The 21919-nt window shown below is 49.4% G+C and overlaps 1 protein-coding gene across 10 annotated transcripts in view; it reads left to right on the forward strand.

The window, feature by feature from the left end:
• CACNA1B (calcium voltage-gated channel subunit alpha1 B) overlaps positions 1–21919 on the forward strand; it is a 198347-nt gene that overhangs the window by 141865 nt on the left and 34563 nt on the right. For 9 of the 10 annotated variants that reach the window (XM_023629527.2, XM_070251837.1, XM_070251830.1 and 6 more), the window contains 8 exons: positions 688–825; positions 1931–2132; positions 2463–2627; positions 2972–3082; positions 3517–3600; positions 18080–18196; positions 18563–18628; positions 20028–20119. In XM_023629527.2, coding sequence (XP_023485295.1) covers positions 688–825; positions 1931–2132; positions 2463–2627; positions 2972–3082; positions 3517–3600; positions 18080–18196; positions 18563–18628; positions 20028–20119 — 975 coding nt within the window. The remainder of the gene's footprint in view (positions 1–687; positions 826–1930; positions 2133–2462; positions 2628–2971; positions 3083–3516; positions 3601–18079; positions 18197–18562; positions 18629–20027; positions 20120–21919) is intronic. The other variant, XM_070251838.1, reaches the window with a different exon arrangement.

Consider the following 21919-nt stretch of genomic DNA (forward strand, 5'->3'; position numbering starts at 1 on the left):
CACATCCTTGTCAACACTTATTATTTTCCTTTTTAAAAATTTAAATATATCCATCCTAGTGGGTATAAAGTGGTGGCTCATTGCAGTTTTGATTTGCGTTTCCCTGATGACCTGTGATGTTGAGCATCTTTTTGTGTGCTTATTGGCCATTTGTATGTCTTCTTCAAAGAAATATCTATTCGTATTTTTTACCAATTTTTAAATTGAGTTGTCTTTTTTATAATTGATATGGTAGTTCTTATATATTCTAGATGCAAGTCCCTTATCAGATAGATGGTCTTCAAATCCCATTCTGTGTATCGTTGATCTCCTTTGAAGCACAAAACCTTTAAATTTTGATGAAGTCCAATGTGTCCACTTTTTTTCTCATGATTTTGGTGTCATATCTAAGAATCCATCCCCAAATCTGAGGCCGCTGTGTTTTCTTCTAAGAGTTTTATAGTTTTAGCTCTTACATTTAGGTCTTTGTTTGACTTTGAGTTAATTTCTGTATATGGAGCCATGTAGGGATCCAGCTTCATTCTCTTGCATGTGGAAATCCAGTTTTTCTAGCACCATCATTGAAGAGACTGTTCTTTCTCCATTGAATGGGCAACCTTTTTTCAGACACAAGTTAACTGTAGACACATGGGTTTATTTGGGTCCTTTGTGTTTAATCTCTAACCTCCTCTGTTTTCCCATTCCTAGGGGTCAGTATTTGGATTATGAGAAGGAGGAAGTGGAAGCTCAACCACGGCAGTGGAAGAAATATGACTTTCACTATGACAACGTGCTCTGGGCTCTGCTGACACTGTTCACGGTGTCCACGGGAGAAGGGTGGCCCATGTGAGTACTCATTTGGTGTATCGTGGCTGGTCAGGGTAGAGCAAGGGGCGGAAGGGCAGGAAGCCCAGATTCTGTGTCCGTTTGTGTTTCAGTCACTCAGCAAACACCCCGTAGGTTCTTACCTACCAGGTGAGATGTGGCCCTGCCCTCCAAGAGTGGGCAGCCTGGAGGAGAGGAGAAGATTAAACCAAAAGACGCAGCATAGTGATCTCCTGAAAGTCCTTTTTGAGTGGCTGGAGGCCAGAGGGGGAATGGGACTCTTGGTATCTCCCTGTGCTAGCCCTCTGGCCTCAGTGAAATGCAGCCAGAGGGTTGTATGCATTCAGTGGCACACTGAATGGTAGGGGGCTTCCTTTGGGGCTGGGAAGACCACCCGTCGGAAGGTATGATCGATGATCTGGCAGGAGACCCTGCTGAGCCCTGGGCTTTCTGAAGGCAGGTAAAGCTGGGCATGAGCAGGTGAGCTGGGCATGAGCTGGAGAGTTGGGTGTGAGCTGGGTGTGAGCTGGAGAGTTGGATGTGAGCTGGTGGGCTGGGCATAAACTGGAGTATTGGGTGTGAGCTGGGTGTGAGCTGGAGAGTTGGGTGTGAGCTGGAAGTTGGATGTGAGCTGGTGGGCTGGGCATAAACTGGAGTATTGGGTGTGAGCTGGGTGTGAGCAGGTAGGCTGGGTATGAGCAGGTGAGCTAGGAGTGGGTGGGTAGACTGAGTGTGAGCAGGTGGGCTGGTTGTGAGCGAGTGGGCTGGGTGTGAGCGAGTGGGCTGGGTGTGAGCTGAGAATGAGCAGGGCAGGGCAGAACTGCTAGGCCTCTTCTACCTCTCCTTCTGGGGATAGGCCCTCAGCCACCCAGAGTCTCTGCCCTTGGAGGTCCTGTAACAGCTCTGAGTACAAACCCTGTTGGGATGGTGGCCCACCTCCAGGAGGGATGGCAGCCACATGCACCAGGCTTGGGCTCACAGCATGGCAGAGCCATCCCTGGGCTCAGTCCCATCTCCTCGCACCGTCTCTGGGCCCTGGTGTGGAAACCTTACCTGGGGTGCATGTCATGATTCCTGGGCTGTGTCCTCATGGGTCCCCTGATGCCGGGTGTTTGCTCTTGCCCAGGGTGCTGAAACACTCAGTGGATGCCACCTATGAGGAACAGGGCCCAAGCCCTGGGTACCGCATGGAGTTGTCCATCTTCTATGTGGTCTACTTTGTGGTCTTCCCCTTCTTCTTTGTCAACATCTTCGTGGCCTTGATCATCATCACCTTCCAGGAGCAGGGGGACAAGGTGATGTCTGAATGCAGCCTGGAGAAGAATGAGGTAGGTGGCTCCCTCTCCTGCCCTGTCTACATGTGTGCAGTGTACATCCTACTGGGTTCCCCGATGGGCAGTGTGGACAGGACTGTTGGGCTTCCCTTCTGCCTAGAAATCACTCATCGTCAGGGTCAGCTTTGGCTGCCGCTGTCCACCGGCACAGAGGCAGTGAGAGACTGTGTGTGGTTGGTTGGGGCTGCCTGGAGGAGGCCCAGATTCCTTCATTTTGCCTTCTCTCATCAGGGCTCCCTGCGAGGATGAGGGGGACAGGTGCAGGGGATGCTGCAGTGTCAGGTTCCCCCTCTGAGTTCTCATTGCTCCTTTCTCCCTACATAGAGGGCTTGCATTGACTTTGCCATCAGCGCCAAGCCCCTGACGCGGTACATGCCCCAGAACAAACAGTCCTTCCAGTACAAGACGTGGACGTTTGTGGTGTCGCCACCCTTCGAGTACTTCATCATGGCCATGATAGCCCTCAACACAGTGGTGTTGATGATGAAGGTGTGTGGGGCCCAACATGGTTGCCAGCTGCCACCAGCTGGGGTTTGGGACCTGACTTAAGCCAGGCAGAGAGTCCTTCTTTCTGCTGATGGCGAGCTGGTGTTGCTCCATGTCCTGGGCAGCAAAGGGTGCCTGTGGATCCTGGTCCCCCTAGTTGTCCACGGGCTGAGACAGTGAGAAGTTTCTGGGAGGACACAGGGGGAGAATGGGGAGGGGCATCCCTGGGCTGGGCAGGTGTGTGGTTCTGTCTGCCCACTGTGCTCTGACAGGAGGTGACAGTGGTCCCCAGTGGGGTGTCCTGGGGCAGCTGAGCCTGTGGCCAATGGCACCCATTCCCCGGGCAGTTCTATGACGCACCCTACGAGTACGAGCTGATGTTGAAATGCCTGAACATTGTGTTCACATCCATGTTCTCCATGGAATGCGTGCTGAAGATCATCGCCTTTGGGGTGCTGGTATGTGCCTTGGCTCCCTCTTGGCCTTTTGGTGGCCAGCATCCTGGCTTTTCCTCTGTAGGGGGACCTTTGGGAACTCACAGTTTGGACCTGGGAATTCCCCGAGCTCCTGGGCACATGTAACACTGCAGGGGCCTTGGGAAGGGGTGGCTTCGACACTCTTGGCTGTCCGAGCTCTCCTCCAGAGCAGCTCCTGGAGGCAGCTGCGGCCAGACTCCCTCTCTCTGGACACAGGGCTCTCAGTCAGGCACCTGCCCAGGCCCAGAGGCATCTGTGTGCCTAGCTGTGGTGTCTGCTTACACTGGCTTTGTGCTGTCCCACCTGGGAGCCCATCTGTTCCCTCGCCCTTCTTGATTAGAGGCCACCTCCTGCAACTCCTCACCTGGCAGAGCCCTCACCAGCCACTAGCACTAACTGCTCTTCTTTCTCTCTAGAACTACTTCAGAGATGCCTGGAATGTCTTTGACTTTGTCACTGTGCTGGGAAGTATTACTGATATTTTAGTAACAGAGATTGCGGTAAGTAGCATTTCCTGTCCCTCCTCCAGGGTCCCAAAGTGGTTTCCTTCTGGGGTACTCCTTCAGTGTGTCTCCAGGCCCTGGCTGTGCTAGCTCCTCCTCTCTAGAGCAAGGGTCCCTCAGGAGCCTCTGGGGAGAAGGGTTAGAGCCTCTCCAGAGGTGGAGTTTGGGGATTGAGTATTGTCTCAGCAAATGCTTTTTCTTGGATAAGAAAGTGGTTCCCAAAAGAGCTTCCAGGCTGATGGCCTGAGAATCACCTGGGAGCTCCCTGGTAACAACTCACCAGGAAGACAAGAATCTTTTAAATTTGTATGTGTCTAACAACTTGGCACCAAAAACAGAAACCAAAACCAATAAGAACTTAGAATATTTTAAAATACCAGGTTTCTTTTGCACATATATACATACATACATATATATATATATATACATAACTGGAGATGCTCACTCTTATCGAAGATACATGGGGTATGTCTAAAAACTAACCAAGTGCTGGAACATAATCTTGACTCAACAGATTTCAAAGAATCTGAATCATAAAGCAATATTCTTTGAGTACAATGCATTAGGTTAGAATTAAATGGCAAAAAAATCTCATCTGTTTGTATTAGGTTGAACTCTCTAGGAGCAGACACTGAGATGAGGGTTCTCATGAAAGTTATTTCTTAGGCAAAAGCAGTAGAGAGAGATTTGGGGATACGTACGGGGAAGAGAAGGGCCGGAAATGCTGCGTCTCAAGCCAAGTGTTGAGGGGTAAATTTGGGCCCCCAAAGGGGCTCTGGAGACAGGGTGGTCACACCCTAGAGCTGCAGACTTTTACCTCTGGGCCCATTAGTCCTTGGCTAAGGGCTCAGACATCTCCGGCTCCCCTGAGTGCACCCCCAGTGCAGGTGATGCAGGCTCTGGTGGCCTGAGCTGTTGGGGATGAAGGGACATGAGGGGCCGTCATAATGGGGCCACCCTGGCCCTACTCAACTCTGCTCACACCCCATGCTGGTTTCCCATCACTCATTCTTCAGGATGGTGCTGGTCAGCATCTCTGGGAGAAGAGAGTTGGTAAGAGGAGCTAGAGCTCCCACTGCTGTTTTAGTCAGAGTTGAGCTGATGTTTATCATCTCATTCCACCTCTGCCCCTTCTGGAGTCCTCTGACCTGTGGCTAGCCTTCTGCTGCCCTTGTTCCTGGTCTGGTGAAGTGACCCAGACCTTTGCCCTGTACAGTCCAAGTCCCTGCTTGCCATATACTTATGTGGCTCTGGTGCCATAGTGATCCAGTCACAGTTAAGATTGGTCATAGGAGCATCTAGAAAGGCCCTGGTGAGCCCCCTGCTTTCCAGATAGACTTCTTTCTGTCTCTGTACAGCAGCAGCTCTGCCCTTTATGATAATCAGCATCAAATACTCTGGCCAGTATGGGAACTCTGCCTGCTGGTCCTCTGGCATGAGGAGCCCAAAGTGGCAGGGACCACCATGGCTTTGGTGTTCCACAGTGGAAGCTTTCCCCACTCCTTTGATCCAGGACCTCTAGATTCGCCAAACCTAAGCTTATGGGGATGATCAGGGCAAAGTTCACACTGGGGCGCTGAAGTGGTGGTGAGAGGGGCCACCTCCACTTCCACCCCTTGTTTCCTGGATCCATGCATTCTACCTACTGGGCATCCAGCACCATCTATTGGCCATCAGTTCATCGTGAACCCCATAAGGTATATCACTAAGCTGGCATTTTATCCGTGCCTATAAGAGGCTGTCTCAACATTTTAGCAGGCCTGAACCTCCTGAGTGATGTGGAACATGACATGCCAGCAGGCCCTCTGCTTGGTCTGTTGTGATGTTACATGGAGTCCTATGTTGGTAAATCTGGTACTAGTGCAGCCCAAGGTACTGCATCAGCAAAGGCACACCCACACCTGGGATATGAGTGACCCCAGGTGAGACAAATCACTGCTGTTTCCAGGTGACGGGATTCCCATGTAAGCGACTTACTGCCAAGTAGCTGGATGACAGCCTCAAGCTTAGTACCCCGTAGAGGCCTAGTGTTGACCTCTGCTCATGGTAGACTGGACATTCAGCAGTGGCCATGGCTGAATCAGCCTTGCTAGGAGGGAGCCCAGCTGTTGGGCCCAGGCACAGCCTTCACCTTGGCCACCATGGCCACTCCATTCATGGATCCACTGTGTGAACATAGGGCTGGGGAGGATAGAGGTTGGCTGACATCTGTTGGTTGACTCATCCCGAAGCTTAGTTTTTAGTGCCTCTACAGCCATGGATGCCCTCTGGTGGACATTGATCTGTAATGCAAAGACCTGCACATGGTGCCCAACCCAAGGTCCATCTGGATGCCTCATCCCCAAACCTCGTTTCCTCCAGAGGCTGGACCAAGCTTTAGCCCTTGTCTAGGATCCTGTAATCCTTACCACAGGCAACTTCTTTCTCCACACACACTGTGGCTGATCGGGTGCACCACCCAGAGCTCTGCCTCAACCCTCTGTCAGGCCATCCCTGCATGCAACTCTAGTGAGGCCTGCACCAATATTGAGGAGGTTGAGCCAAACCCCGCCCCTCCCCGGCCATTAACCAGGTTTAAGTGTTTCCTCCTAGTTTTAATGATCACCCCATGATGTGTCGGGCTGGGGGGTGAGCTGAGGAAGAGACAGTGGTGCAACAGAGGTGAGAGGCATGAGGACTGGGCCACCTGCCACGTCCCTGTACCTCTAGCTGTGCTTCGGTTTGGCCCTAGATATAGCACTTCCCTTGTTGGTGGGCCTGGTGCACACCACTCATGGGGAGAAGCTTTGGTGTCATGAACACGGCTGTCTCACGGTCAGACAGTCTCCACCAGGGTCCAGTAGCCAGGACTGGCCCCTTCCTTGACGTCTTCTGCGGGTGACATGGCCTTGCTCCAGAGTCCTAGGTGTCTGCACTGACTTTTCTATGGGCTTTCAGGACACTCCACACAGAATCTCTCTGTACCACAGACACCCCAGCACTGTGGGTCTGTGGAGTCTTCTGGCCCCAGTGGCAGGGCCCCTGAGGTTGCAGCATGGCTCTGCTGAGACCCCTCTCTTGCTGGGAAACCTCTCAAACCTTGCAGCTTTGTGTCATCTGATAAATGGGTCGCAGCAGTATTGCCTGAGTGGTATGTGCTGTCTCCAAAATTCAAAGAAGCCTACCAGGAGTAGGAGGTGTGAGGTGCAATAACTACCCTGTCTTTTCACCTGGTGTCCATGTCCTGGTGTAGCTCACACCTCTGGATCCTAATCTTACACGTTAGGTTTCTACCTAAAATATGAGGAAAGATCATTTCGATCCTGAACAAATTCTTCCAGAAAATAGGAAAAGAGTGAACATTCCCTAAGTGTTTGTATAAGACTAGTACAATCTTGACACAAAAGTTTTTAAGAAGATAGAGTATAAGAAAGGAAAAGCACGATCCACATTCACTCATTAATGCAGATGCAAAATCCACCCCCATGCGTAAGCAACCCAAATCCGACAGTGCACAGGAAGGAAAGCGCCGTCAGATTTGTCTCAGGAGCTTAAGGCTCCACATCAGAAAATCGATCACTATGATTTTCATTAACAGATAAAGGACACTGTTGATGTGATCCTGTCTTGGATGCAGAGAGGACATTCAAAAGTTTAAAATTTTATTCATGATAAAAACTATTAGCAATCTAGGAATTATTAACTCGATGAAGAGGATTTATCAAAAAGTCCTGTGGAAACATTATGTATATAATGGTGAAATTTAGAAAGAATTCCCTTTAAAATCAGAAAAGGACAGTGATGCCTGTGACCACTCCTTCTTTTCAACATTGAACTCAGGTCCTGGCCAGTTAAGTAGATCAAGTGTCAGCTCCACGAGGCTAGAGGTTTCTTTTTTGTTCACCGTATTCCAATGCTTAGGATAGTGCCTGACGCTTTGTAGGTATTCAGTAAATACTTGTTGAATAAGACAAGAAAAATGAATAAAGCATCTAAAGATTAGAAAAGGAATAGGCGGGGGGCTGGCCCTGTGGCCGAGCAGTTAAGTTCACGTGCTCCGCTGCATGCGGCCCAGTGTTTCGTTGATTCGAATCCTGGGCGCGGACATGGTACTGCTCATCAAACCACGCTAAGGCGGCGTCCCACATGCCACAACTAGAAGGACCCACAACAAAGAATTTACAACTATGTACCAGGGGGCTTTGGGGAGAAAAAGGAAAAAAATAAAATCTTTAAAAAAAAAGAAAGAAAAGGAATAGGCAACACTGTCATTATTCGCAGATAACAGTATTATTTATGGACGAAATCTAGAATAGTCTAAAATTAGAGTGTTTAGCAAAGTTGCTGAATGTGAGGTCATCCGAGTAGGTTGATTGCATTTCATTACAACATCAGCATCCTGACAATAAACCTAACACTTGTGGGCAAGATCTTTATGTGGAAAATTACTAAACTTGACTGAAAGATATCAAAGAAGACTTAAATAGATGGAGTTATATGTCATGTTAATTAATAAGTAGTGTCACTCTCAGAGAGACGATGATTTCCCCCAAATTGTTCTGTAGATTCAATGTGATTTCAATAAAAATACCAATGATTTTGTTTCAGTTTTTGTTTGTCTGTCTGTTTTGGAACTTGACAAGCTGCTTCTAAAATTTATGAGAAATACCACAGGCTTCAGAATAGTCACTATCCTTAAGAAGAGGAAGGTGCTCGTGGGGTGGGAGGGAGGCTGCTCTGCAGCAGTGAGTCTGCCAAAGCCGTGCCAGGACTGCGTGCTCTTGGCACGGGTGAGCTGCACAAGCCATGGAGAGAGTCAGGAGCCTGGACTCAAACTCCCCAATGTCTAGGGACTCGCTTTGTGACCGAGGGCTCTGCTACCTAGTAGGGGACAGTTCAACAATCAATATGGGTGTGATTGATGATCAATATAGGGAAAAACAAATTGGATCTTGGTTCACACCATTCACAAAAACATCTGTTTCAAGTGGATGAAGAGACTTAAGTATGAGGCAAGACTTTAAAACTCTGAGAAGAAAATACAAGAGATTGTCTCTAAGACCTTGGGACTGGGGTGATTTGTGAAATGAAATCTATAAAGCCATAAATCTATACCAGCCATAACTGAAAAACATTCTGTAGAGTATTTTCTGTTTATCAAAAGAAGCAAAGCAATCTATGAACAGGGAGAGGGTGCTTGCATCACATTCCGTCATTAATACATTTAAAAATATTTCGGTTGCCTGTCATGTGCTAAGCGCTATTCTAAGTGCTGCGAGAAAAGATAGTCTCTGCTCTTCTGGAGTTCCATTCTAGTGGGGAAGGCACACGCAGTCAGACAATGACAGGCACCAAGAGGAGGCAAAACAGAGGAGTGGGTGTGAGACGCTGGGGAGGTGGGGCAGGTTGGGACTTTGATGGTGTGTCCAGACCAGAGATGGTGACTTCTGAGTGAAGACATCTGGGCTTGTGAGGCAGCTGAGCAGGGGCGACTAAGGGGAACAGCTCGTGCGGAGGCCCTGAGCTGTATGCCGCCCCTGCGTGTGTAGAGACGACATGGTATGCTGTGGCTGGAGCAGCATGTGCAAGGAGTGAAGGAGCAGCCAAGGCAGAGGAAATGGGGGGCAGGGAAGGCCTTGCAGTCAGAGTAAACTTGGGCTTTTATTTTGAGTGGGATAGGAGGATTTAGGGATTTGTGAACAGGAGTGACATGATCTGGCTTTTAAGGCCATACCTCTGGCTTCTCTGTGGGAATATAGTGCAGGGCACAGGCAGAGGCAGACCAGTTTGGGCAGTCGTAGTTGGGTTCTCCCAGAAACTGACTCTGAGACAAGAATTTGGTGCAAGTTGTTCATTTAGGAGGCGATCCCAGGAATAGGGGGAATGACAAAGTGAGCCAGGGAAGGGAGGCAGCCTATAAGAAGTGCTATCAAATCAGTTACTATCGTGGGTGATAATTGGGAGTTCTGAGCCTCAGGTATTCCAGCAAGTGGCAAGTTGGCTGGGGTGTTTTTCACCGGCCTGTCTGCCGCTGGTTGAGAGCTGCTGGGAAGTAGGGGCTAGAGAATGTTGATTTTCTGGCTCTTGTGTCCTTGCCTGAGAAAGTTCTCAGGAAGAAAGATGTAGATGCTGACAATTGGGTATTGGGCCTGCAGGGATATGGAGCTGCTGAGCGTTGCTGTAGGGAGCCAGGCAAAGGAGCTGGGCTGGGACAGGGGTGAGAAATTGTCAAATTCTGGATATAATTTTAAGGTAGAGCTGCTGATGGACTAGATGTGGATGTGAAAGATGAGGCAAGAATGACATCAAACTTTTTGGTCTGAGCCCTTGGGAAAATGGATAAGCATTAATTGAAAAGGGAAAGAGTGTGGGCGGAACAGGTTTGTTGGGGACTGTCACCATGCAATTTGTACATTAGATTTGAGTCACCTGTTAGGCTCCCAAAGGAGTCATCCAACAGGCGATTGGACAGATGGGCCTGGTGTTTGGAGGACAGATCTGGGCCAGTGACATAGGGTTGGGAATCACGAGTATATAAGATAGTAACAGACCCATGAGACTGGATGAGATGGCTGGAGGGCAGGGAGGTCTTCCAAACCACTAGCAAGGGCTAGTGTCCAGGATGTGCAAGGCTCTTCTGTGAGTCAACAAGAAAAACAAAACAACCAAATGGAAAAATGAGCAAAAGGTATGGTAGGGCATTTTACAGAATAGAAAACATCAGTGGCCAAGTAACATAGGAAAAGATGCTCAACCTTATTTGTAATCAAAGAAATACAAAGAGAAATAGCATTGAGATGCCATTTCACACCCACTGATTTGTCAAACACAAATTCTAACAGGGCCAGCTGTTGGCAAGGATGTGGAGCGGCAAGAACCCCCTACTCTGCTGCTGGGGGAGGCAGTGGTGCATTCTTTCTGGGAGAGTGGCCTATACCTAGAAAGTTGAACACGTGTGTACCCACAAGCTGGCAGCTTCACGCCACAGGGTATCTGGGCAGATGAACCAATGTTCATGGCAGCACTGTTTCCAGTGTCAACAGAATGTGGTATGTCAGTACAGTGAAGTGCCATACAGCTGTGAAAGAACACGAGTGACATTCACATCAAAAGGGGTGCTTCTCAAAACTGTGTGTGCTCACTGTCAGAGCACAAATTTGCCCAAATCCATGAAGGCTGTGCACGGCATAGCCCATCACAGAGATTAAGAACAGGCAGGCATACAGAGCAATTCGGCAGGAAAAAGAAATAAAAGGAATCCAAATAGGTAATGAAGAAGTAAAACTCTCGCTGTTTGCAGACGACATGATCTTATATATAGAAAACCCCAAAGAATCCACAGAAAAGCTATTAGAAACAATCAACAACTACAGCAAAGTAGCAGGGTATAAAATCAACATGCATAAATCAGTAGCATTGCTATACATTAACAATGAACTAACAGAAAAAGAACTCAAGAACTCAATCCCATTCACAATCGCAACGAAAAGAATAAAATACCTTGGGATAAATTTAACCAAGGAACTGAAGGATTTATACAATGACAACTACAAGACTTTCTTGAAAGAAATTGACGACGACATAAAGAGATGGAAAGACATTCCATGCACATGGATTGGAAGAATAAACATAGTTAAAATGTCCATACTACCTAAAGCAATCTACAGATTCAACGCTATCCCAATCAGAATCCCAAGGGCATTCTTTTCAGAAATAGAACAAAGAATCCTAAAATTTGTATGGGGTAACAAAAGACCGCGAATTGCTAAAGCAATCCTGAGTAAGAAAAACAAAGCTGGAGGAATCACAATCCCCGATTTCAAAACATACTGCAAAGCTACAGTGATCAAGACAGCATGGTACTGGTACAAAAACAGGTCCACAGATCAATGGAACAGAATTGAAAGCCCAGAGATAAAACCACACATCTATGGACAGCTAATTTTCGACAAAAGAGCGGAGGGCCTACATTGGAGAAAAGAAAGTCTCTTCAACAAATTGTGCTGGGAAAACTGGACAGCCACATGCAAAAGATTGAAAATTGACCATTCTTTTTCACCACACACCAAAATAAACTCAAAATGTATCAAAGGTCTTAAGATTAGGCCTGAAACAATAAGTCTTCTAGAAGAAAATATAGGCAGTACACTCTTTGACATCAGTTTCAAAAGAATCTTTTCGGACACTATAACTCCTCAGTTGAGGGAAACAATAGAAAAAATAAACAAATGGGATTTCATCAGACTAAAGAGCTTCTTCAAGGCAAGGGAAAACAGGATTGAAACAAAAAAACAGCCCACTAATTGGGAAAAAATATTTACAAGCCACTTATCCGACAAAGGGTTAATCTCCATAATATACAAAGAACTCACACAGCTTAACAACAAAAAAACAAACAACCCGATCAAAAAATGGGCAGAGGACATGAACAGACGTTTCTCCAAAGAAGATATAAGTATGGCCAATAGACACATGAAAAAATGTTCATCATTGCTAATCATCAGAGAAATGCAAATCAAAACTACACTAAGATATCACCTTACACCCATTAGATTGGCAAAAACATCCAAAACCAAGAGTGACAAATGTTGGAGAGGTTGTGGAGAAAAAGGAACCCTCATACACTGTTGGTGGGAATGCAAACTAGTACAGCCACTATGGAAAACAGTATGGAGATATCTCAAAAAGTTAAAAATAGAAATACCTTATGACCCAGCCATCCCACTACTGGGTATCTATCCTAAGAACCTGAAATCAGAAATCCCAAGAGTCCTTTGCACCCCTATGTTCATCGCAGCATTATTTGCAATAGCCAAGACTTGGAACCAACCTAAATGCCCAGAAACTAATGATTGGATAAAGAAGATGTGGTATATATACACAATGGAATACTACTCAGCCATAAAAAAGGACAAAATTGGTTCATTCGCAGCAACATGGATGGACCTCGAGAGTATTATGCTAAGCGAAATAAGCCAGACAGAGAAAGACGAACTGTATATGACCCCACTCATAGGTGGAAGATAACATATAGACAAGGAGAACTGATCCGTGGTCACCAGGGGAAAGGGGGGTTGGGGGGAGGGCACAAAGGGGGAAGTGGTGTACCCACAACAAGACTAACAATAATGTACAACTGAAATCTCACAAGGCTGTAATCTATCATAATCTTAAAAAAAAAAAAAAAAGAACAGGCAGGCATAACACATTTTAAGTTTGTGGTAAAACATAAAGGAAAGTGATTATTAACAAGAATTAAGGGTAGTTACTACATCTGGAGAGGAAAGAGGGAGACAGAGAGGAAGGGCTTCAAAAGTAATAGTGACATTCTGTTTTTTAAACTGGGTGATGAATATATGGATATTTTATTATTTTTCTTTAAAATGTGTATACATATATTTATATGTATTCTTTATGTGACATGTTTCATTGTTTTACAAAGTTAATGATCTGAATAATCCAGGCAAAAAGCAGAAAGCTGCCATTTTAACAAAATATCCAAGGTTGCTTTGTTCCGTCAGCTGTTGGGATTGTGGCTTTGCCCAAGTGCCACCCCTTCACATGTGCTTTTCCCCCAGAAACAGCTCATACCAGTGTGGTTCCTGAGAGGAGAAGGCTGGCTATGTTTCTGATTCCTACGGACCTCCTCCTTGGACTCAGGAGTCTTTATTCTGCTGGATAAAAGGACCCAAACTTTGAGCTCCCAACTGCAAGGCCTCAGCTCTGGGGTTTTCTGCCTGTGTGTGCCTCCTTGCCAGAGAGCGTGACTGCTGAGAGGGCGTCACGAGGAGGACAGGCAGGGCCAATGCCACAGACATGCAGAGAGCACTGACACCCAGCTGTCTTCTGGGGAAACCTCCCCCTGAGGCCCCGGATGAGGCAGAGAGCTCCTGGAGTCCAGGGGCTGAAGGGACCCAGTGCCTCTGTCAGCTGCTGGACACTCGAGGCCAGGACAGCTCATGGTTGTTTCAGACCTCACTTCGAGTGAGCCCTCCGTGGCAGCCCCCTCTACCCTCGAGCCCCAGCAGGGCTGGTGGGAGGGCTGGGATGCCACTGGGTTTGAAAGCTCGGCTGTCCCTGGCCACTGGAGCTCAGTCTTCACCCTGCTGTGCCTGGAGGAGAAAAGATGAAAGGAAGCCATCATGTGGATTAGTGGTGTCTTTTTTCTTTTCCATTTGTAGTCACTTCATGTGTTACTTTGTGAATGCACTTTTTTTTCTTAGGCAAAAATATGAGTGTCAGTTCCCACCCCAACTTAAAAATCAAAACAGAGCAAGTCTTAACCAGGGTCACGTAGAGGGAGCATTCTGAGCAGGCGTAAAACTGACATTGATTTCTTTGCCTGGAAATAAAAAAAAATAAATGTCTGTGAGTCATCTTTGGATTTGCATTACAAACAGGAATGCAAATGAATGCCACCATGTCTGCATAACCTACAGATTTCAAAAATATGTTTTGATTTGATGCATTTTAAGCAAAATATGCAAAGTTTACCAAAATCCTAAAATTTTCCGATGAAGTATTCAGAGTTCCAGTTTTTGCTTGTGTTGATGACTCATTTTCTCTTTTGTTTTCTGTTTTTGTTCTTGACTTACCGTACCTGCCTGCTGACTCGCGCCATCCAACAACATACAATGCGAACCATGTCTCCGTCTGTATGTTGCGCACCTGCTGCTCAAACATCCCAATTTGTAAATAATATGCAAATATCCATCCATGAAAACATCACATATAGGAAACGGTTGGTTTCATGACTTTAAACGGTTCTTAAAACTCCTTGTTTTGCTTGCTCTGCTCCTCTTCTTTCCTCTGTTTCCTGTGACCCCTGCCACTGCCCTCCTGAGGAGTGTGCTCAGAGTCTGGTGCACCCGCCTCCTCTGGCCTCTTGTGCACTCTCCCAAGCTCCTGGGGTCCAGCAGGGGCTTCCAAGGGCCCTCCCAGGAGCCATTTGATTGTGGGAACCTGCTTGGCCAAGAGAGGAGGTAGGGCTCCTGAGTGGGAGGTGGGTAGGTGCTATGGCCCTTCCTCCTATTGGGACCAGCTCAGGACTGGGGAGGTTTTGCAGGATGTGACTTTGGACCTGATCCCTGTGGAGTCCATGGTTTCTGTTGCATGGTCATCTCCCTACTGGCACGTACTATCATGCCAGTAGACAAGGTTTGGCTCTCTCCCATGGCCTCTGGTGAAGTCTTCTATAGCTTCCTTTCCGGACAGACCCATCCATGGGGTTCCGGCCTGGGCACAGGGCTGGGGGGTTTGGAGATTTTCTCTTCATGATTCAGAAGGGGTCATGTAAGCCCTTTACTGAGTAGAAAGGGGCTTCTGTCCCAGGAGACAGCAGAGTGCAGGGCTCTTTTATCCAGGCATCATTGACTCATGGGCGGTGTGCAGGAGGCATGAACCAGTCTTCCTTCCCTGCCCTCAGGAATACTTGAGAGCAAAGATGTTGGAAGCAGACTAAACTGAGGCTATGACTAGAGGCTCATATAAAGTAGCAAATATTTGAGATTCCTGTTAGAGAAAGTGAACATTTGAGATTAAAGTGTCCCACAATTGGAGCAGAAAAGCTTGAGTTTTGAGAAAATGCCATTTGATGCTGCAGGAGTACCAGGCGGCATCTTCTGCACAGCCTCCTACTCATGTCACTCAGGCCTCTGCTGAGTCCACCCTTCCGTGCCTTCCCTTTCTTCATAGCACACGTTTCCCCCTAACATGCTGTGTATGTGTATGTGGTATGTGCATAGGTTTCTTTTCTTTCTTTCCTCGTCAGTCCCCTTGAAAATGAAGGCTGGGCAGGAGAGCAGTTTGCTCTGTACCCTGCTGGGCCTAGCCTCAGCATGCTGTGTGGCCCTCGGCAGCATGCACTGGTCTGAGGGGGAGGCCTTCACTTTGCTGTGACCCCGACCAGAGGCTGTGATGTGCTTGGTCTGGGGTCAGTTGATCACCTTTGTGGGGTGGTGTTTCAGGTGCTCAGTGCGCTTATAAATTTCCTTTCTCAATGATTCCTCACCACCTGGGCACGATGTCCTAAGGACTCCATCTTGTGGATGAGGAAGCTGGGCTCAAAGGAGCTAGGGCCCAGTGTCCCCTCAAGTGACCAGCTGCCACATTGAGGGTGGGATGACATGCCTTTCCTGACTCAGGGGTAGGTGGCAAGAAAGAAGGGCCTGATTTTGAAGTAGATGTAACTGTTCCCCAGTGCAACAGAAACCGTGGACTCTGGGCGGATGGGGCAGACCGTATCCACTTCCAAGGGGTTGGCTGAGGCCAGAGGTGACTGTGCACAGCCATGGGGAGGCTGCCGTGTGCTCACTGCCCCTACTGTCCCGCATGCAGTCTGCATGGTGGTGCCTGGCAGTTCCCGCCCTGGCTAAGCCACACGTGCTCAGCCTGTCACGCTGTGCTTGAAGCTTCTGTGGCTGCCGTCACCATCTGTCCCCATGGCTCTCTAGGGCCGTCTGTCTTTTGACACCCCCACCTCTCTCCTGAGTACCCACTGGAGCCCCAAGAAAGAAGCCCAGGAGGAGGGGTGGGCACTTGAGTCTCAACAAAAAGTAGTAAGTGACTAGCTGAGCTTCTCATTTGTGCATTAAGTAATTTGGACAAACATTGCCTTCCTCTGCCTTGTTTGTCTGCAGTCCCTTCTTTCTTACCCAGAAGCCTGTCTTTCCCCCAATATCTTAAGGGAATCTTGTCTGTGCCAGCTGCCTGGGCAAATTGCTTTGAGCTGGGCAGGTGCTGACAGTTTTATCACAATCCTGGCCCCTCTGGAGCCACCTGAGCAGGTGGTTTCAGAGTGGAGACCCCTGAGGAGGCCAGGTACTTGGCAACCCCCTCCCTTTGCTCTGCTTTATTATCTTGTACAAAGAATTTCCTGGCACTATCGAGAAAGTCCCCTTTACCCCCCATGCCCATCCTCCTGAGGTGACCGGCCTGTCTGAGTGTTCCTGGGGCCCGCGGGCTCTGATGGTAAGTGTGACCTTTCTCAGCTGTCCTGTCTACTACTGAGTTTCTTGCTCTCAGCGCAGGTAGGTGAGGGAGCTGTGGGCATACCCTTGTACCCTCCAGGGCCACTCCCTGGGGTCCGCTTCTGCCTTCTTGCTGGTCTGGACCTCAGTTGACCACTCCTTGGCTGCCTGCCCCCACGGCATTGTCTAAAACTAGTCTGCCCCCACGGCTCCAACATCTGCTGTGAGGTCTCCTCAAGTGTGCCCGTAAGTTCCTCACTAGCAGAGATAGTCCAGAGTCCCCAGCCCGCTTTGGTTCCCAATAGGGGGAAGAAGCCAGCCCCTGAGCGTGGAGAAGCTTCAGGGAAGTGGTAGACAAGGCGTGGGTTGGGGCCATTGTCCCCAGAAGTAGGAATGAGACCCATCTCTCCACTGAACGCCTGGTCCCAGCCAAGACTAGATGGGCAGCCCTGGAGTGAGGGCGCTTGGCTCTGCCCAGGCTCCCGCTGCCTCCTGCATGCGCTCTGCTGCTGCTGCTGTCTCATTCAACATCTGTGTTCTCTTTTCTCTTTATCTGACCACTGAATCTGGCAACACGATGTGTCTAAGTCTGAGCTGCTTGCATATTTTAAAATACCAGAGTGGCAGGAAGCTGTTCTCAGGCTGCGTGTGGGCACCTGGTCTCTCAGCAGACAGAGGGTGGGAAACCGCCTGGGTCCACAAGCACCCCCATCTACTCACGGACACTGTCCAGAGCCGTGCCCCGTGAAAGGGATGAGCCAGTACTTCAAGGTGCCCCAGGCCAGAGTGGGAGCCTCACTCCCAGGTAATCTGTGGAGTCCAGAGACTGTTGGTTTATTTCTGTGCTTGGTTTTGAACCCCTTGGATGAGGGAGCAGTGCAGACCTCCCAGGTTCCCTGGAGCAGAGACCTGTTTGTGGACTGCAAGGTGGCTTCTGTGGCGTGAGCAGCAGGACCACTAACACTTATGCCTCCTGCAGTGACTTGTCTGCAGGTGCCTGGAGCAGCCCCAGAGGAAGTGTTTGCCCCGCAACTGGCCCCCAAGCAGGCAGGGGCTTTGCGGGCCTTGTGGGGAAGGGAAAGGGCGTGGCCACTGAGCCTGGGGCGGTCCTGTCCCAGGTGCTCAGTGGCGAAGCAGCCCTGCCCTGGACTACTTGGCTGTGTCCTGAGAGGCGGTCAGTGTTGGAGGCCCAGCCACTGGTGATCTCCCCGGTCCACCTGGCAGCAGGGAGCTGCTTCGGAGAACTTTTCCCACTGTCCCTGGCTGTTGGGAATGGGGAGCCTAGAGTGAGGGGTTTCTCTGATGTGCTGCATGAGAAGTGACTTGCAAGGACAAGCTTTACTTTCGGAGGTTTTCTGGTGGCTGATTGCTGCTTAGACTGTGAAGTGGTGACTTTTGTGTTAATCTCTCTCTTTACCCACTTTTCCTCGGGACCACAGTGACCCAGGAGAGGTGGGTAGGCAGCAGCCTGCCTGCACTCATGAGGGTCTGACTTCCAAAGGTCAGAGAGCACCCTTTCGCCCCTGCAGAACAACTTCATCAACCTGAGCTTCCTCCGCCTCTTCCGTGCCGCCCGGCTCATCAAGCTGCTCCGCCAGGGCTACACCATCCGCATCCTGCTGTGGACCTTCGTCCAGTCCTTCAAGGTGGGGCCTGGCTGACCCTCTTTGTCGTGCAGAGGCACGTGGCTCCCCCACACCGGATCTGCCCCTCCTCTGGAAGGCTGGGAGGGGCCGGAGTCCACATCTGCTTGTTGGCCCCTATTGTAGTTTAGAAAGACCTTTTAAGTCATCCAGAGAGCATCTTGTTAATGTTCCCAAAACTCGGAGGTGGGTTTTATGACTCTGATTTGTAGATGAGGAACCTGAGGTGGTCACTTCTTGGAGTCGGGGCCGATGTCTGTGTGGCCCCAGAGACCCGGTCACCGTCCACTCTCTGGAAGAGGCCTGAGCAGGGCGGCAGGGCAGGACTCCCTGCGGGGCAGCTGACGGGTCCTCTGTGTGTCTCCACAGGCCCTGCCCTACGTGTGCCTGCTCATCGCCATGCTGTTCTTCATCTATGCCATCATTGGCATGCAGGTGGGTGCGGCCACGGGGATGGTGGTGCACAAGGAGCTCCTGTCCCCTGGGGCAAAAGGGCATTGATCATGGTCATTAAATCATAGTAATGACAAACTGACACCTAGCAAACATTTCTATGAGCCAGGTACTGTTTTGAGCACTTTATGAGCTTAATCCTCAGCAAGACTATTCTATGTATGAGGACACTGAGGCCTCTTGCCCAGGGTCTTCTAACAAGGGGAGATCTGCCCTCTGAGGTGCTCTTGACTGGAACCACACTGTCTCTGTTGGGATGCAGTGTGCATGTGTGGGTGCTGGGCCCCCATGGTGGAGCCTTGGAGCACGTCTGCATGGCGCCGATGGCCCACAGAGCAGCAGTGGGTCGTTCTGTGGGTCTGGTAGCAGTTCTGAAGGACAGATCCTTTACAGGAGATTATGTCCCACTGCAGAAAGAAGTCGACAGAATCGTGTCAGATCATGTACTTGTCAATTTACTTGCATAATGGAGATTGTGTTCATTTTGCCAAAGAACACTTTGTCAGCTATTTGGGAAAGCGTTTAAAAGACACAAAGCAGTGTCCCAGTTATGAACCTCTGGCATCTGGCCACTTTCCAACAGTAGGGTTGGGAGATGGACCCGAATGTTAATTTATGGTGGGAGGAGCCAATGTCTTAAAGGTTAGCTGGAAACTGAATTTTAAACTCTATTTCAGGGATTCAAATTTCTCTTGCTTTAAAATTTGCTGATATCTAACGCTATTTAAAACAAATATATATTTTTCCTTGCTTTGGTCTGTGGACATACAAAAACATGTATGTCACTGATCTTTGTTTTGGATGGATATGTGATAGATAATTCATAAGTTTTTCAGCCGGATTCCAGATTTTAAGCTAAATATAGTTACTGACTCATTTGCGTTTCTAACCCTGAAAAAAATCAATTAAAATGGATAAAAAGCGCATCATGATATTTGTCCAGAAGTTAAAAAAGAAACTTTCAAGTACTCTATCAGAGCTATTACCAGTATAACTACTGCTTTGGAATCATTGATGAGAGAATGAACTTTAAAATGCTTACTGTCTTATAGATAGCACAGCTGGGTCCCATTTTTCTGGTCACGCAGACTTGCAACCCTGGACGGGCTCAGCCGGAGCCAGCACGTGCTGAGCTGTGGGACAGTGATGTGCTTGGCTTTCAAGAGGTTTCTCTACCCTGGAAATGCACAGATGCTGCCAGAGCCAGAAGCACGGCCCCTCTGGCCCCGGCAGCAGTGGTGGTGGCTCCCAGGGGGCATCCTCTGGCCAAGGGCAGCATCTTGTCCCTTGTGGGTCCTCGCGTGCACACACACGTTGTCTTGCCTGGCCTCAGCTCTTGAAGGCCCAGCAGTGTCCCCTGCAGCCTCCTTTTCCATTCCAGGTGTTTGGAAATATTGCCCTGGATGATGACACCAGCATCAACCGACACAACAACTTCCGGACATTTTTACAAGCCTTGATGCTGCTGTTCAGGTGTGTTGTTTGGGAGGTCATCCCAGGCTCAGAGGCTACTTCATTCGGCATGGAGAGGGTATGTGCCGACCCTGGGACCAGCCCCTTCCAGCCCCAGGTCACGCTGGCTGCCCCTCAGTGGACCTTTCCAGTTTTTCCCATCTGCTTGTCCTTTCCTAAGGGCTCCAGGGCCTCAGGACAGACTGAAGGGAAGCACCTGAGGGAGGTCAACTTGCGAGTTCCAGGCCAGGCTGGGCTCTGCCACCTTGTCTGGCAGCAGCCAAAGGCCTCCAGTGAGGCTGCAGCCTGAGACATCAGGGAGGACAGGCAATGCCTAGCAGGGCCTTTCTTGGTGTGCTGGCCTCCAGCTTTCTATCTGCTCACCTTGTTGATTGCAGAGATCTGTGGGAGCAGGGACTAGCAGGGCTGTTGACAGAGTGTGTAGCTACTCAGTGACCCAGGGAACCCAACTGGCTGGAACTGCTGGTCTGAGTGCACTCCACCTGCCACCGTCGCTCATGGGAACCGTTGTTCCCTCAGTTCTGGGGTGCAGCCTAGCCACACACCAGGGTGGAAACTTGAGGGGCACAGGGCTTGTTTCAGGCTCAGAGGTCTCCCTGTGAAGATGTGCCTGAGGGAGTGCTCAGGGCCAGCTGCTATTCTTGGGGGTGGCCTACCCTCTGTGGATGGGGGCTGCTGGCCATCCTGGTTTGAGGACAAACTTGGTGGCAGAGGGAAGAGCGTGATTGTGTCTCCCTGCCTCCATAGTCTCGCTTGTTTAGCCAAGCTTACCACCATGACCCTAGGAGGGAAGAAAAGAGCTCTTCGTAGGGATTTATGGTAGAGACCCTGCCTTGGGGCTCCTTCCTGAGGTTTCACCACTGACGTTCATTTATGCCAATGCATCTGCTGCTGCAAGGCCTGCCTGATACAGCCTGCCCTGTGCGAGAGTTCTGGGGCTCGTGGCAGTTCTCGCAGTGGGTGGTGTGCTCAGCCCAAGCCTGCTTTGTTGAGCTGCCTGGAGAGTTTTCTGACTCTTGTTCTTTGCATCAGGTGAACAAGCATCCTTAGGCTTACACTTTTCTCAAATAGCATCGTTTCTCTGGACTTTAGCTGTTACTTTTTTATTTCCTCATTTATTAAAATCCTGCCTTGTGCCACAAAATATTTGAGGCAGGTCTATGAAGTCAGCCTTAGTTTTAAGCCTTTGGTCTCAAAGACCTCTCTTCCTCCCTGATCTTTCTGTTACATGTGAGTACCCTCATCAGTCAGGCCTGGCACCGGCTGAACCAGCTGCCCTTCAGGAAGCCCCTACACCTGGCCTTTGTCAGTGGGGAGTGGGCCCAGCTTCTCCCCAGGGCTGATCACACAGGTGCACCAGAGAGGGGGATCCAGGCCTCTGGCCTGCCTGCAAGTCTAGTGCACATCTGGCTCCTGGTACTGGCTGTGTGTCCAGGAGCAAAAGTCCATGCAGGAGGGTCCTCCAGGGTGGCTGCTCAGGGTGGGAGTGTCCTTGATGTGTTTGAGAGACTGTTGAGGCTGGTGTGGCTGGACTGGGTAGAGCAAGGACCACAGTAGGGGGTGAGGTCAGGGAAAGAGCAGGAGCAGGTCTCACTAAGCTGTGGGCAGTCATGTGGCTTTTGGCTTTTTCAGTGAGTGAGGGCATCATTGAGAGGAGAAGTGACCTGATCTGACCTGTTTAGTGGACCTGCTGGGCTGCTGGGTAGGGAGGGTAGAGGGAGAAGATCCATCAGGAAGCTGCTGTAGCAACTCAGGGGGGTGATTGTTGCTTACCCGGGGTGGTGAGAATGGTAAGCTGTG

The sequence above is a fragment of the Equus caballus genome, chromosome 25, assembly GCF_041296265.1.
Source record: "Equus caballus isolate H_3958 breed thoroughbred chromosome 25, TB-T2T, whole genome shotgun sequence".
NCBI classification, from domain to species: domain Eukaryota; kingdom Metazoa; phylum Chordata; class Mammalia; order Perissodactyla; family Equidae; genus Equus; species Equus caballus.